Source organism: Lissotriton vulgaris, chromosome 8 (genome assembly GCF_964263255.1).
Source record: "Lissotriton vulgaris chromosome 8, aLisVul1.2, whole genome shotgun sequence".
Classification (NCBI taxonomy): domain Eukaryota; kingdom Metazoa; phylum Chordata; class Amphibia; order Caudata; family Salamandridae; genus Lissotriton; species Lissotriton vulgaris.
Genome location: NC_141696.1, coordinates 159627633 through 159643039, shown reverse-complemented (window position 1 = coordinate 159643039; position 15407 = coordinate 159627633). Strand labels below are relative to the sequence as shown.

General features: G+C 42.9%; 1 protein-coding gene across 2 annotated transcripts in view; it reads left to right on the top strand.

Annotated features, from left to right (window-relative positions):
• WNT11 (Wnt family member 11) overlaps positions 1–15407 on the top strand; it is a 233678-nt gene that overhangs the window by 73862 nt on the left and 144409 nt on the right. For both annotated transcript variants that reach the window (XM_086933866.1, XM_086933867.1), the window contains exon 3: positions 13170–13405. In XM_086933866.1, the coding sequence (XP_086789992.1) occupies positions 13170–13405 (236 nt within the window). The remainder of the gene's footprint in view (positions 1–13169; positions 13406–15407) is intronic.

Genomic DNA, 15407 nt, shown 5'->3' with positions numbered 1-15407 from the left:
AACAGCAAAAAAAAATTCCGGGCATAGAAAAATTTAGATTTTACATGTGCTAACACGCTTGAATAAATGGGTGGGTCATTATGCAGGACCTATGTTAGGTCTAATTTTTACACTGGAGAGTTTATCAGATCTTTCTTATTTCCTGGTTCTCTGGTTTTCTGGTCTGATTATAAAGTTCTATTTTCAATAAATCAAAATATAGATAACAACAGGTCAGCACCCTCCCTTAAATTTCCATCCATAGGATAGAGTTTTTTTCAGTTAACGCCTCCCATCTCAGCTCTAATTTGGGGAATGAGACCAGTGACCTTCAGGTTAAGGCACATAAAAATAATATGAAGTTGAATTACTCACTTATCGCCGCACTAGATTGTATTGCTTCAGTTGGATCCACAACTTCTCATCAAAAGGTTTCTTTGGTGCAATGGCATTCCCTAGCTTTGGGAGGGGAGAAACGAGCTTATTACATGAGTTCCTGAAAAGAGTCTGCCTGGAAAACTTTTTTGTGGACCATAGAATTAAATGCAAGGCCACTGAGAGGAACTACAGGGTCCAACTTATGCAGGTTTTCTGATTTTAACTCCAGCCATCTTTTGTCTCAAGACAGGATAAGACAGAGGTGACGGTATTAGGAGGTTCTCCTTCCCTCTGGACTTATAATTGTTGGCTTCACACATATTAGGCAACTTCCAATGCCAGCCCATACACTGAAATAATCTGGGGATAATATTTGATTCCACTCTTTGTTTTCAGACCCACATTGACAAAGGTACATGCTCTGGCTTCCTAAATTTGAAACTGTTAAAAAAGCCCCTTTTTGCCCAAATCCTGTAATTTTCCAATCATTCGTGCTGTAGTAGGAGTTTTCCTGGATTTGTAGTAATGTCCTTTATTTGGGTCTTCCTGCCAATTATATTCAACACCATCACCTACAGCTGATTCAGACGAGTGCTGATTGTCGGCTCTTGAACTTGCCGTGAACCGTCTCAATTTCCCATAATTCGCAGAACTTACACTGACTGTTGGTTCTAAAGTTGATGCATTTGTGTCAAGACAACAATTTGTGCCCTTCATTTATTCAACTGCTCCTTTTGTGGTATGGTCCATCTTCCTCACGCCTTTCTTCTTTAGCATCTCTTCTTCAAGATCCTAGGACCAGTAGAGGATGTCAAAGTGGGCGATCCTTGTATAATTAATAGCAAAAGCTTGGGATGAGCTACTGTTTGATCTTCGTAGAGGGAATAACTTGTCCAAGTTTAGGATACTGCTAAAACTTGGATTTGTGTGTATTAAAACCTGATCTACATTAGCTGCTGAGATATGGTCTCTTGCCTTTAGGGTTGGTCAGAGATTCTGTGCTTTTATACTTTTATTTTGTACATTTTTACATTTTGGCCTGTGGTTTATCCATGAGGGCTGGTCATTTGTATTATAGCGCCAGGAAACCATTTCGGCAATTGAGCACTTTGCAAATACTCTAAATTGTACACCACTATCCTATCGTTCTTCAACCACCAGCCTGCTAAGGGCAAATACCACTGTCAGCTGTTGTCTAAAGAAAGAGGATTGTTGTTTATATATTGACATTTTGATGTATTCTGTTAACAGCAGCAATGATTTACTCATGAGCTCGGGCGGCCATTTCTGTCAAGAAGAATGCGCATTACAATTTTTGTACAATTTTAAATTTAGGAATGGGAACATGAAACCCTTGCAGCAACACCACTCTACTTTTTCCACTGGTTAATGTTACACAATGCATTATGTATCATTACGTTAATGAGAATGCAAGTGTGGTCCCCTGTCAGAGTCTCAGATTCTGTTTTATTACACTTTGATGTCACAGATTGAAGGTGACAGATGAAATGTGAAATGTCCCCTGCACGTACCCCTGCCCTGAGTAACACAGTTGCAAGTGAAAATGGTAGCCTGATTTTTGTTGGCACAGCTGACATGCTAAAAAGCGTGTGCACTGAGGCCTAGGTCTGTCCATGGTGATGTCAAGCTCCAGAACCTTTTCTTTGACCTTGACCTTGAGGGTAGACTGCTGTCCAAGTCCTGGGCTCTGACTAGTTCTTCCTGAGCACTGCCCTTTGGTGGATGGTGTGGGTGAGGGGTGAATTAGCATAATCTGTTGTTAAAGGTGAGGGGGCTTCTGGGCACAGCCTGCCCTTTGCTCTTTGTTTGATTGCTACTTCAGGAAGACTGATGCCAGTTGGGTGCAGAGTCTTCACACTTCTTTGTGCCCAGGGTAAAAAAGGGATCCACCACAAACCGGTTCATAGACGTTAGACAGTGGATTAACATCCCATCCTGCAAAATGAGTATAAGGTGGAACCTAAACCACCGCACATTGCCAGGTTTTTCTTGAATAATAAAAGGAGTGCTCCGCAGAGTCCTCAAGGAGTTTCTATGCTCCAGGACTGGTGTCTGCATGACAGCTAGTTTGAGAGAGTTAAGAGGGCATCACCTGAGATTTGCACAAGTTGCTGGAGAAGCTGCGGGTCTAGAAAAACCTAAAGATCTGCCTGATTGTTCAGAGAAGGAAGGAGAGTTCATGTGCCTGTGGGAGGAGAGACTGTCTAGGATGAGAAGCCGCCTTTGTGGTCATGGTGTTTGGGGCACCAGTAGACGCCAGCTTGAGTTCAGGAGAGCGACGGGCACCAACCTCAGCTGGGAGGGGTCACTCATCCTCCCTGAATGGTTCATGTGGTGAACTTTTTCAAGCCGTAGCAATACCTAAGTGCCAGTGTTCTTACCAACATCTCAACCCTGAGTCAAGGGAACTGTTCTCCAACTGCTGATGTGCTGTGGACAAAGACATCATAACTGCTGTAGAATAGAGACCCCCCCAATATCCTGGCGGCTGGTACTGCCAAGGCAGACAACTGCTGAACCAAGCCTGGAGGTTGTTTCCTCTTTTCAACTGCATGTTGAAAGGAGTAACACTTACCAGTATGAACTCTTTTGCAAGATACTAACAGAACCAATGTAAGGGTCCCCACATTTAGCAGTTACCTTCATAACCCAAATTGTGAACTTACAACTGAGCCGGTTCCTACCCTAAGTTTGTCTGCACTCATAGGTCACCATAGTACAGTGGGAGCTGCAGCCACTGTACTAGACCTCTGTAGTCGGGAAGGAACTGTCACCATTGAACTAGGGCCCTGTGGTGGGTATCAGAACTGTAACATCTGGTTTTAGCATGAAGTGTTGTCTAATCCTGCAGCCTTCTTACTGTATTATTACTGTATTTTGTTTTTGTGTACTGTTGAAATACTTCTCTTAGTCTCTAAAGACACCCACTAATTTGCCTTTAGATATTGTGTCTGTTGGTTGACATTTTGAGTTCTGAGTCTCTGGCCCCATCACAACCTTCCCGAGAAGCCTTTGACAGCTCACCCTCGGTACCACGAAAGCCAAGTTCAGAAAGGGTGTATTTGACCCAGTTTGCAGAGTTGTAGTAGGAAGAGCCATAGGACACCAGAAGCAAATGACCCCAACCACCACTGTTGTGGCCCAGTAACCCCATCTTGCTCTGTGACCCCACAAATAGGGTTTAAGAGTAATGCAGTTCAAAAGGGCACTATATGGGTAGCTTGCAGATCTCCAGCAGTGGAGAACTTGGTCTTGGTGGCATGTTATGGTGAGATAGATTCCCTAATGATATACAACAGAAGTGTCTGCCTTGGAAGCATGAGGAAGGGCAGAGTAAATGACAATACAGAAATCACTTTTTAGTGCATAAGAGATACATTTTAATTAATTGTTTTAGAGTGTGCTCAGAAGTAGTAGAAGCACAGAAGGCAGTATGTGCCAGGTAGCACATAGATGTTTCTCCCATATATAACTGTACAGTGCATTGTTTGTCCTCAAACTTAGATTATGTTTGCTCTTATAAACGTTTTAGAATTTGCTGGCTTTGATTTAAAACATTCCTGTCTAGAAATAGGACTTTGTTTTTATGTGCTGAGTGTCCACCACAAGTGCGAAGTCTCTACAACCGTAAAAATGAACCTTGTAGTTTGTGAATATCAAAAAACTAGTACGTAGGAAAGGGTAGGAGGAGTGCAGAATAGGTTTTGAACATACAGAGTCCCTCCACTCCTTAGAGGAGATTTGATGCATTTAGGAGGGCCATGTTATCCTAATTTAATTTGTATAGGGCATTCCCATCATCTATGTGGCCGTGAAGTGGTATTGTTATCCCGGACCATTTACAGTTCTGAGATTCTCACTGATAGAAGTTGAAGAGCTTTGTAGGTATTGTGTTTGTTTATGCTTCATATTGTTTAGAGGTGACCCATATTGGATAATGGTTGGCAAGGTTGTTTGTCAACAGGCATCTCAGTGGAAAAAGTAATTTCTCCATAGGGGAAAAGGTACTATTCAATTAGCAAAAGTGGGCAATGCATAACAGTATCTTGTAAAGTTTTGAATTCCTGTTCAAGTGGAATTCTTTCTGTAAAACCCTTATTTGCTGAAAATGTTCCTACAAAAGCCAGTTTGAGAGTTTTGTTTCCAAGAACCTAAGTGAAAATTCTACAAATGTTTCACTTGTTGTGCCGAAAATAAGTCAGGAAAATTTGAATTTTTATTTGGCATAACCTATTTTAGCGGATTCTTTTATTCCACAAAAAAATACTACCTTTTCAGTTTCACTGTCTTTGTCATGTGCAAAAGAACTGTTTTTAAAATGTTTCATTTTCTATAGTGCTCTTTCTAATTCAATAAACTACAGCACACATATATTTTTTAAATTGTTAGCGGTTATGCATTATGCACAAAAAACCTTTAATTGTCACTTATCAGGTTGCTTGAAAATAAAAAAGAAATATTTGACGTGGGACTGTAAATCTGTTTTCAAACCTGAATCTGTGCGAAGTTCACACCGTCTCCAGTGTCCTGTGAGGAAGTTTCATGATCTCACACTTGACGTGTCCAAATGGACGACGCCTTGTGTTCAAGTGGAGCCAACCCTGCTACAGGCTTGGAAGCCAGGGCTGTCTGTTTACATCTTTTGTATTACTCAAGACTGCACCTGCATGAACAGCAGACAGCAGAGGCGAGCATCTTAGAGTTCATTGGCAGAGGATGGAGCGCGCTGGGTGATGTTCCAAAACTCTTTGAAAAGAGTAAACTTATCAAGAGATGGAAAAGTAATACTTCCCTGCAGAGGTATGCATGGAAAACCACAGCCTGTATCCATTCCACCCTGACTGTACTTTTTGTGTATTTTGTAGGTCTGGCGGTAGCCAAGACCTTTTGACTGGACTAAAATATATATACATATGGTTAAGCCTTCTTATTGAATGTTTTCCAGTGGTTTCAAAGCTCATACTTCACAGAAAAGAGGTCTAATTGTGAATTATTTCCCTCAATTCACAGTGCTGAATTAATTTGCAGGATATTTAGCAGGGGTGGAAGTCACTTGCGTAATTTGCGGTAGATTTTGCAAGATTATGGAGAATGGCACATGGAGCGTAACCCTGCATTTAGTGCTTTTTTCCTAATGCAAAATGCACCATCCTGGCCAAAATGGGACCGAGGATGCAATTTGCAATAAGAAAATAGCACTAAATGCAACAGAACAGGAACAGTAGCAGCCAGCAGACACCCAAGCTCTGTTCCTGCGCTCTTGGCTAGGCATTTGTGCCTTAAAGTATGCAGACTTATACAAACAGGAGCAATCACAACATTAGTAGCACAAAATTATCAAAATTACTCCCATTACTCCGCCATAATAAAAATTGCGCCCAGGCTAAAAGTTTGCTTCCTAAACCAATAAAAAGTTAAACACAACTTTCATCTTTTTCAGTCCTGGTAAAAAAAAAAAAACGTTTTCACAATAACTGTGTTGCTCTTAGAGCATTTATCAAATGCCTGACAAGCTCACCAAACTTAAGCCTTACATTCCCACCCGCGATCTTCGCTCCTCCACTAAAAACCTACTACATGTCCCCCGCTTTAAAAGGAAGAAACATGGCGGTCCGTGCTTTTCCTATCTGGCCCCTACGTTTTGGAACTCCTTACCGCTCACTATTAGAACCACAGCCTATTACATGGAGTTCCGCAAACTGTTGAAAACCTGGCTGTTTTCACAAGCCTTTGCTTAGCGAGTATTTCTTCCCTTACATTTGTCGTTAGCGCCAAGAAACCGCTTGGTCATTTGGCACGCAATAAATTCCTTTCAACTTCAACTTCAACTACAACTTCACCCTTGCAAGCATCTATCAATGAATCCTCCCCAGTGGGTGGAAATAAACATTGCAATTGCAGAACCCTGTCAACAAAGATTAACACTGTCCCCATTGCACTTAATTGGTTTTCCATTATATATGTCTTGACAAATGTACTCTAGAGTGCCAATGTATTATAAAAGAAAATCACATTTTATAATGCATGCTTTTAATCTCCTTACAATGCGTATTGAATTTTATAATACATTTATAATAAACATTGTTGCATAAAACACATTTTAAATATTAGCACATTATTCACAGCAAAAACACACATTTCTCAGAACATCGAAATACATATCTGCGGTTTCCGGCAAACCATGGAAACTAAATGTATGACGCCCAAATGTTCTAAATCTTTCTAGAGTGCAAGGATCAATTAATAAATCATGTAATATCAACATTTATAACGAGTAACATGTGTAAAGTAGTCCTATGTTGCCATTGTGGGGTGGAAGTGAAATGTATTAACCAGAACTCATCCAAGGCCATACTGGCCAGTATTTCACAGCTACTGGTTACGCATTCTGTGTATATGAAATATACTTACTTTTAGCGGCTTTCAGGGCGCCCTCATCCTCCATAGGTCTGTGGTGTGTCAGTCACATTTGTTTCCACCCGCTTCTGTATGCAGAATGGGGAAATGGGTCAGCTCACTTCAGCCATTGGTTAATTTGAAATTAAATGAAATGGACTTTTATAAAGCGCATTTCTACCCGGAGGCCTCGTAGCGCTGTATTTTAATTTCACTGTAAGTGATGGCCTTCTGCTTCTTCATAAGGAGCACATCCGCACAAATAGTTCCCTTCAGTAACCAGTGACTACTATGCCAATGTGTGCATATATGCTAATTCAGAAATCAGTAGTGCGCAAAAACAAAACATGTGCATATGAGCATAATGTGCAAGTTTCCCTTCTGTAGCCCTGACTAGAGGCACATTCTATGTCACCCCATGCATCCAAGTTTCATCATGGTATGACCCATAACATGTACTAAATATGAGACCCACTTAGTACTTAGGCAGGTAGTCCAAGACACAGCAATTCGAGCGCCTTGTCTTCAGGTCTCCTATTTTCCCCAAAGCTGTTGTCCCAGAAACAGCTCACCTCTTGAGCAAGACACAGCATACACCAAGATGCATGCAAGCTAGTGTACAAGACTACATAGAATTAGTATTTGAAAGTTATTTTTCCCTTTAAAGCCTATCTAAAGAAAATCATTGTTGAGACAGGCATGCAGATGGATCCTCCCAGGCTGGTCTGCGTCTGTTTGCAGGCGCTATCTAATCTCACAGCATGGCCGTTTCCTGAACCCCAATATTGAATCTGGGCATGAAGGGCCTTGAAAATGGGGGTATACAGGGCATTTCCTGCCCCAATGTCTGGAAGTTTTGGAACATTCCGAAATTAAAAAGAAAAGTTGCACTTTCACAGCACATCAATTACACAAGCATTGGCCAAGTGTAATGGCGGTAAAGCCAAGACCACCAATAAATTCAGTGCAAGGTGTGGCATATATGTGCAAACAACCAAATTCTCAGGAATAAATCCTTAAATTGGTAAAAAATAATACATTTGTGGAATGTCCTAAATCTACACTAGTGTAATACATGACCTGAGTACTTTAAACTTGACCTGATCGGAATTTTGAAAATGGGAGTCAATTCGGTAATTCTACATTACATTTTTTAGAAGAATTGCAGATAATTAAGCGATTACTCCTGCTTCTGGAATTTGAGGGAAAGACCCTACCACAAGAGCACATTTAGCAAGAGTGAGTGGCTCATGCTTGCTACTCATGTTCTGCTACATTTAGCACTATTTCTTAGCACAAAAATGCATCCTTGTGTCCATTGTGGACACGAGCCTGTATTTTGAGCAAAGAAAATAGTGCTAAATGCTGGGAGTAAGATAGGGAAAAATCATACTGCAAGAGCACATATAGCATGCACAATTTGCGGCTCACACTCACTATACATGTTCTGCTGCATTTAGCACTATTTCTTGCAGCAAAAATGACCCCTGTGCCCATTTTGGATGCAAGGGTGCATTTTGCACAAAGAAAATAGCGGCAAATGCTGGGAGTACGTTTGGGAAAAATCCTTCCACAGGAGCACATTAAGCTTGCGCAACCGGCTACTCACACTTTCTATTCACGTTCTGTTGTATGCAGCGCTATTTCTTTGCACAAAATGTATCCTCGGGACCATTTTGGACACAAGGGGGGCATTTTTGTGCTAGGAAATAGTGCTAAGCACGTAATTCTTTTGGAATTCTAAGGTAATTCCACGTAATTACGATACACAGAAATTTGCTAGTTACACCCACCCCTAGATTAAACATTCATAGATCTATTTACAAAGGAGCAATTCGCTTTTCTTAGTGAAGCACTCTGATACCGAAGGGTGATATACACAACTGCAAAAAAAAAATAAAACATAAATAAAGAATCAAATAAAAAAAATGGCAGATACTGGAGAGTATCTATGAGTATCACCAGCAGCTGCAATGTGTTCATTGCATGAAGGACGACTTTTTTCTGACTTTATTGTTTGAATTACTCCCCGATTGAAAAGTGTATTTACTGGGTTCATGAATTTGAAATTTCCTGGACAGTAGCAGTTTTGTCCAAAGTGCAATTTTTGGCTTCAATGGTTTTATGATCTGACTGGACGTGTAAAGAATAACGTTTCTGAGAAAATAAACTAGGATTCTCTAAAATAAATATAGTCATTCAGATGGAAGAAAACGCACTGCAGAATTCAAGTTCATGCCCTTTCCTTTCCACCGGAGGTACCAAATAATTGTGTGAGCCTCAGCGATGATGAAGAATTTCAGAAATAATTGTGTCTGGGAGGAGAGTGAGGCAGTGGGCAGCGACCTCTCTTTTCTTTGCTCTAAATGTAGCAACAATTTTGTGATAATTATTCTACTTTTGTATATTGTTAATAATCAGGTTTTTTCAGATTAATTTTTCAAACAGATTTTATTGCGCCCTTTGTGTTCTACGTAAGTCATATGACTAAAACAATTACAGTGCTTTAAACCCCGTGTTCTACTTTCATGACCCCAAATCTGGAGCATAAAAAATATGACAATAAGACCTGAGAGTGAAAGGGTCATTCCCACTCTCTTTGTGCCCCAGACAATTTTGTGTTACAAGAGGCTCACTTGTCTTCTGATGGACATTTTGCAAAAATAGAATACACAAGTGCATATATTGCCCCAAAACATTACTTATGGGACATTCCCTTATCTGCAGGGGCGTGTCTCACGGAAATTAGGGATTTCCCTAGCACATGTGCATTCTCCTAAAGGATCTGTGGCAGAATTGTATAGTGTGTCGACGTTTTGGGTGTCAGATATTTCCCAACACTTTTGGAGGGAGCTTCTGCACCTATTCTTCATGGGGTCATCCACTGCCCCACCTCCCACTGTGTAAAGGGATGGCCTGTCTTCTTTCATTAAAATCAGGCAGTGCAACATTGGCCCTCCCTGAAGATACCTATCAATGGCTCTGGGTGCAGTGCCTTCCATATGTGCATCCCCCTAATTGCCCGTGGCAGTGGCGTAGCTAGGCCTTTTGCCACCCATGGCGGTCCTAGCATTTGCCGCCCACGGCAGCTGTAAGAGGGGGAGGTTACTGGCGATTGCTGCGGTTGCCGCTACGGGCTCAGGTAAGGCCACCACCCCTAAAACTCTTGCTGCATGGGGCAGACCGCCACCCCGCCCATCTTTGCTACACCGCTTGCCCGTGGGGAGACACTTTGAGTGGCGGGCATTTAGCAAATCCCCAGGGAGACTTTGAAAGTAAATTAAACTATTCACTATCCAGCACCCCAAAGCACTATGCGTTGTAAAGGTTTTCGTTGTAAATACCACGTTGTAAAGGCATGCGTGGTAAAAGTATGCGTGTAACGTCATACATCCCATTCAAACATGTGGATGTGTTTGTTGATCCATGAATCAGTGAGTGACTGTGTAAGTACTGGTATGTGTGTTTGAATGGGTTTGAGAATGGTAGTGTGGTAGTTGGAGTGGGTGTATGAATGAGAATATGGGGTGTGAGCGTGGAAGTCAGAGATTCTGCGGATGATGTAATCAGTGATGCCATTTGAGATGTCATCAGTGATGTCATTTGAGATGTCATCAGTGATGTCATGAGTGATGTCACTGACCATGTCATGAGTGATGTAATATGTGAGGTCAGAAGCAGTGCATTGCGGGTGCGCAAGTTATAGTTAGCTCAATAAATGTAACAGCTGAATTTCTCTGGTTTTGTATGAGTCAAACGTTAGCCTAATTATAACATCTCTGTAATCTTTGGCTTTTTCAATGCATTTCTATGTTCCGTCATGAGCATCGGTTGAGCTGTGCTCATGACGGAACCGTTCCGTCATGACCACACCCATTTTCATTATGGGTCAGCACCGGGCGGTAAATCGTACCGCACCGATGTGGTTAAGTGAATTTCTAAGGTCTTTTAAATGCTAATTCCTAACTATAATGTCCCTGTAACCTTGGGCTTTTTCAGTGAATTTCTATGTTTTTTTAACTAGTAGTCGCATTCACAGAGAGGTAGAGAAAGGAGGCTGGGCCTCCAACCAGCTCTCAGGAATCTCACTGTGTAGGACTTACTGTAGGTACCAAGAGGGCTTCTTGGCCCCCAAGGTCCCTCAGGAGTATAATAGTCTTCATCTCCCAGCTAGTAGTGCACCTTGAGCCTGGTTTGCAGCATGGTGGAGAAAGGGGGCATGGTCTCTGAAGACCTCTTAGCAAACCCGCTCGGTAGGACTTATTGCAGATAACAGGAGAGGTAGTTGGCATCCAAGAACATCCTTGGGGGCCAACCACTCCTCCTGTTACCTTCATTAATTCCCACACAGCTGGGTTGCTGAGACCTGATAACAGGCCACACACCCCTTCTCCACCACTCTGCAAAAGCGCCTCTTGGCACAGTACTAGTAGGGGGATGAAGTCCCCTTGGCTATTGAGGGTCTTTGGGGACTAACTACCCCCCCCTGTTACCTCCAGCATGTCCCACCCAGTGGGTTTGCTGGGAGGTTTTTGGTGTCCACACACCCTTTATCCACCACTCTGCAAACCTGCTTCCTCGCGCACTACTAGTTGGGTGATAATGTGCCCCAGGCTCTTAAGGGTCCTGTGGTGCCATAAACCTCTCCTGTTACATCCAGTAAGAGACAAACAGCTGGATTGCTGAGATGTTATCAGAGACCACACCCCCTTTCTCCACTACTCTCCAAATGTGCCTCCTGGAGCACTGCTGCTTGGGGGAAGAAGTCCAATTTAGTCCGGGTTGCCTCAGGAGGCAAGAGGAACTCATCCCTCACCAGCAGTGTGCCCAGAGGCTTATTTGCAGAATGCTGGTAAAAGGATGTGTGGCCTCCGACCATCTCTCAACAATCCCATTGTGTGGGGCTTACTGGAGGTAGCAGGAGTTCTTGTAGGGGGCCTCAGCAGCCAAAGGGACTTCATTCCTCAACCAGCAGCATGCCAGGAGGCATATTTGCAGAGTGGTGGATATAGTGGGCCAGGCCTCCGGCGAGATGTCGGCTTTTTTTCTCTCTATTTTTTAGGAAGGGAGGCCACATGGCCCTCCTTCCTTGGACCATTTTGGGACCTGGGGACCTCAAGCCTCCTACTTATTATAATATTTTTTTCATAACAAAAAAGGGAGGGGGCTGTGCGGTTCCCCCAGGGCCGGGCCTTTTCATATTTTTTTATAACTGAAAGGGAAGGGGGTTGAGTGTCCACCCTCCCAGGCTTTCTGTTGACCAGGGACCCCATCCCCCATGGCCTGCCCCCCTTTTTTTTCTTTATATTTTTTAAATTGACAAATGTACAAATGGAGTGGTGCTCCCGCCATGCCATAGCAAACTGCAATGTCCTGGGACAAAGGGCTCTTTCTGGACCAAGAGCTAGCTTTCTGCCAAATTTGGTGTAATTCCGTTCAGCAGTTTGGCCTGTAGCCATGCCTAAAGTTTCCTATGGAAATCCCCCCCACTTGAAGGATCACACTGAAAGTTTCAGAACAGCAGCTGAAGTGAGTGTCAAAATAGTTTTGAAAATTTTGCGAAGATTGGTTAAACGGTGCCAACGTTATTGGCAAATGAAAAAATGTTCTACCTATGGAAACTACATCCTAACTATAACTTCCCAGTAGGGTAAATATATGTACGAAGTCTTGAAATGGTAAATGGAAAAATATGTGATGAAGTCATGGAATAAATTATGGATAAAAATTATGAAATAAACATCACTGAAGAGAATTGGAGTCCTCTAGATTTTTGCTGCTGTGCGACAGGTGTCTGGAACATAATGTATGCTACATCTAAATTGTATATTCATCTGTCCATCATGGGTAAATGTTGTTTTATGTCAATTTGCCTTATATCAGGCTCAGTGAATAAGCAATTTTAATTCTGCTGGAGTTTCAATTTGTGAAATGAAAGAAGAAGACAGTACACAAAAATGTGCACATAGCTAATTACATTTTCCAAAATGTATTTCTGTGCGTGGATCCTGTTGTTGGTCCAGTGCTTCCACCAACATTTCCCCTTGAGTCTGACGCAACTAGAAGTAATCGCACTATGGCTCTCATCCATCAGCGAAACACGCTGCATTGTTAAGAGGTGATATAATAATGGGACAGTTCTTTAGTGGAGAGTGTGCTCACCTCTCCAGTGACGTAAGTGTGCATTCGACATTGTGGAACTCTGACAGTCCTTTATGGTTTTTGGACGCATTCCATGTTTTGTGGGACAGGGGATGACATGATAATGGAGCAATGTCTGGACGATTTCAGGGGGGATCTATTAATGCATAAAATTTCAACCCTTAAAATCTGTTGTTTTAATTGCTTGGGTGTTTTTTTCCCTTCTTTTTCTTTATGGCCTTCTTTTATATCAGAGCGTTGTCCAATACTCCATTAGCCCTCGCCTTGAACCAGACCCAGCACTGCAAGCAGCTGCAAGGCCTAGTCTCTTCTCAGACGCAGCTGTGCCGCAGTAACCTGGATCTCATGCAGACCATCATCCACGCGGCCAGAGAGGTGAAGAAGACATGCCACAAAACCTTCAGCGACATGCGGTGGAACTGCTCCTCCATCGAACTTGCACCCAACTTCAATCAGGATCTAGAGAGAGGTAAATACAATCAGAGCATGCTGGACCAGTGCTCTCTCAAATTACGTTTTTATTGGGGCTTTCTTTGATATGAGGTAAGTTATTCTCCTAGACGCCACAGCAATTTAAAAATTGTCAGCAGAACAGGAGTCAAAACTCATTTGTATGCTCATCTTCCAATCCTTGCTCACAACTTCCTCATAGATCACCCTCAGCCTGAAATCCCCTCCAAAACAGCCCGCAGAAAACTAGTGCACTTTCTCCAACATACACCATCACTATCTGAAGGCAGATCTAAGTACAAGTTCCATTTCCAAGTGACCATGGTTCACCCAACAGTTGTAAAGCCCTCAGACTCGGGGGGTATGTCCACTGCCTTTTATATCTGCCAATGTATGGAAGGAGATGTTGCCTGACTTTAAAATATCAATAATGTGTGTAGTGAGCCTTCCCATTGCTGTGGCATTCAACAGCATCTGGTGCAAGTTCTTTTGCCATCATATCTCTATCAACACTTATGCCACTAGCATGATCTAGATTAGTAAGGGCCAAACTCCCTTTGTGCAACCTTGATTTGATGTCTCGCCAACCCAAAATTGCCAGGGCCACAGTCTCATAGATGGGATATCGCAGGATGTCCTGAATTGCCACGAAGCCCTCTTTTCAACAACCCCTAAACCTAGCAAAGGTAAACCAAGCCTCTCATTAAATGTGAAGCCTTGACATCCTGTTATGCTTTTCTCCCTTGGACAGTCCAGTTATAAATGTGTTAGCATTTTTTGCAATGGAAGTCTGTAGGGGCGCAGTTGGATTAGGCACACACAAAGGAGGAGCCAGGGACATAAAATACCCCCCACTCTTTGAGCTATAGGGCTGCCTCTGAGTGAGCGAAGTGTGTGATTCCCATGGATTCAAAGATGTTCCCCAGAAATTGCTCCTCCTAGGAATGTTTTCTTTACTTCCCTTTCCTTTCTCTTTTGGCCTTTTCATTTTCATATCCATCTTTACAACTTTCTTTCTTTCATTCCTTCTAACTTACTTTCTCTCCTATTTTTTTCCCATCTTTTTTCTTTCGTTTTTGCATTTTTCACCTTTCTTTCACGTTCCACTCCATTTGCCTTTCACTTAACATTATTATGCTTTTCACCATTCCTCTTTCTCTCTCTAATTGTGCTTGCCACCCGTTAGCTTCATTCCACACCTGTATTATGGTATATTCCTTCTGTTATTTATTATCTTCTGCTTCTGCCTAGTGACCTTTAAAGTCTCAATTCAAAGTTAAAAATAGCAATAAAATTCAAGTTAATCTGTCCATTTAACACCCAGCCCCTCCGGCTCCCTGCTCTCAAGCTGGTACAGCTGGTGTTTGACCAAGTCCTTGGTCATTAGCATGATGGTCCAGTTTTCATGGTTCCCCTATGTGCGTTTGTTTACTACACAATCTTGGAGAAATAAGCCGAAGTGTGTTTTTCTTACTATTGCTTCAACTTCTCTACACCATGTTAAAATAGCTATGGCATTCCTGGGGTCCTTCAAGTTTTGGGAAGCACATGTTCAAGGGCATCCATGGGGCAAAACAGTGCCCCATCTTAATTCTTGCCTTTTACAGGCAACACATTTTCCAGTGTTCTTCAAGACATTAACCCCTCCCCTGCTGGTGACGGAACCACTCCGTCATCAGCCGCGGTCGCGCTGTGCTGATGACGGAGCGGTTCCCTCACGGCCCGCTCGGCACGCCTGCGCGGATTCCGCGCCTGCGCTGAGCGTTCTATTGAGCGGGCGGGGCCGTGACGGAACCGCTCCGTCATGAGCACAGCGCAACCGACGCTGGTGACGGAGCGGTTTGGTCACCAGCTTGCACCCACCGCTCGGCCGCCCTCCCCCCTTAGCACTGCGGCGGAATAGCCGCCGCAGTGAAGGGGTTAAGGGATTGGTCACAGCAGGGTTAGGAACTCCCAGAAGTCCATGAAGGCCTATATCTTGCAGTATCTCAAACATTATCAGCCTCGCTGTGTGGTCTAAG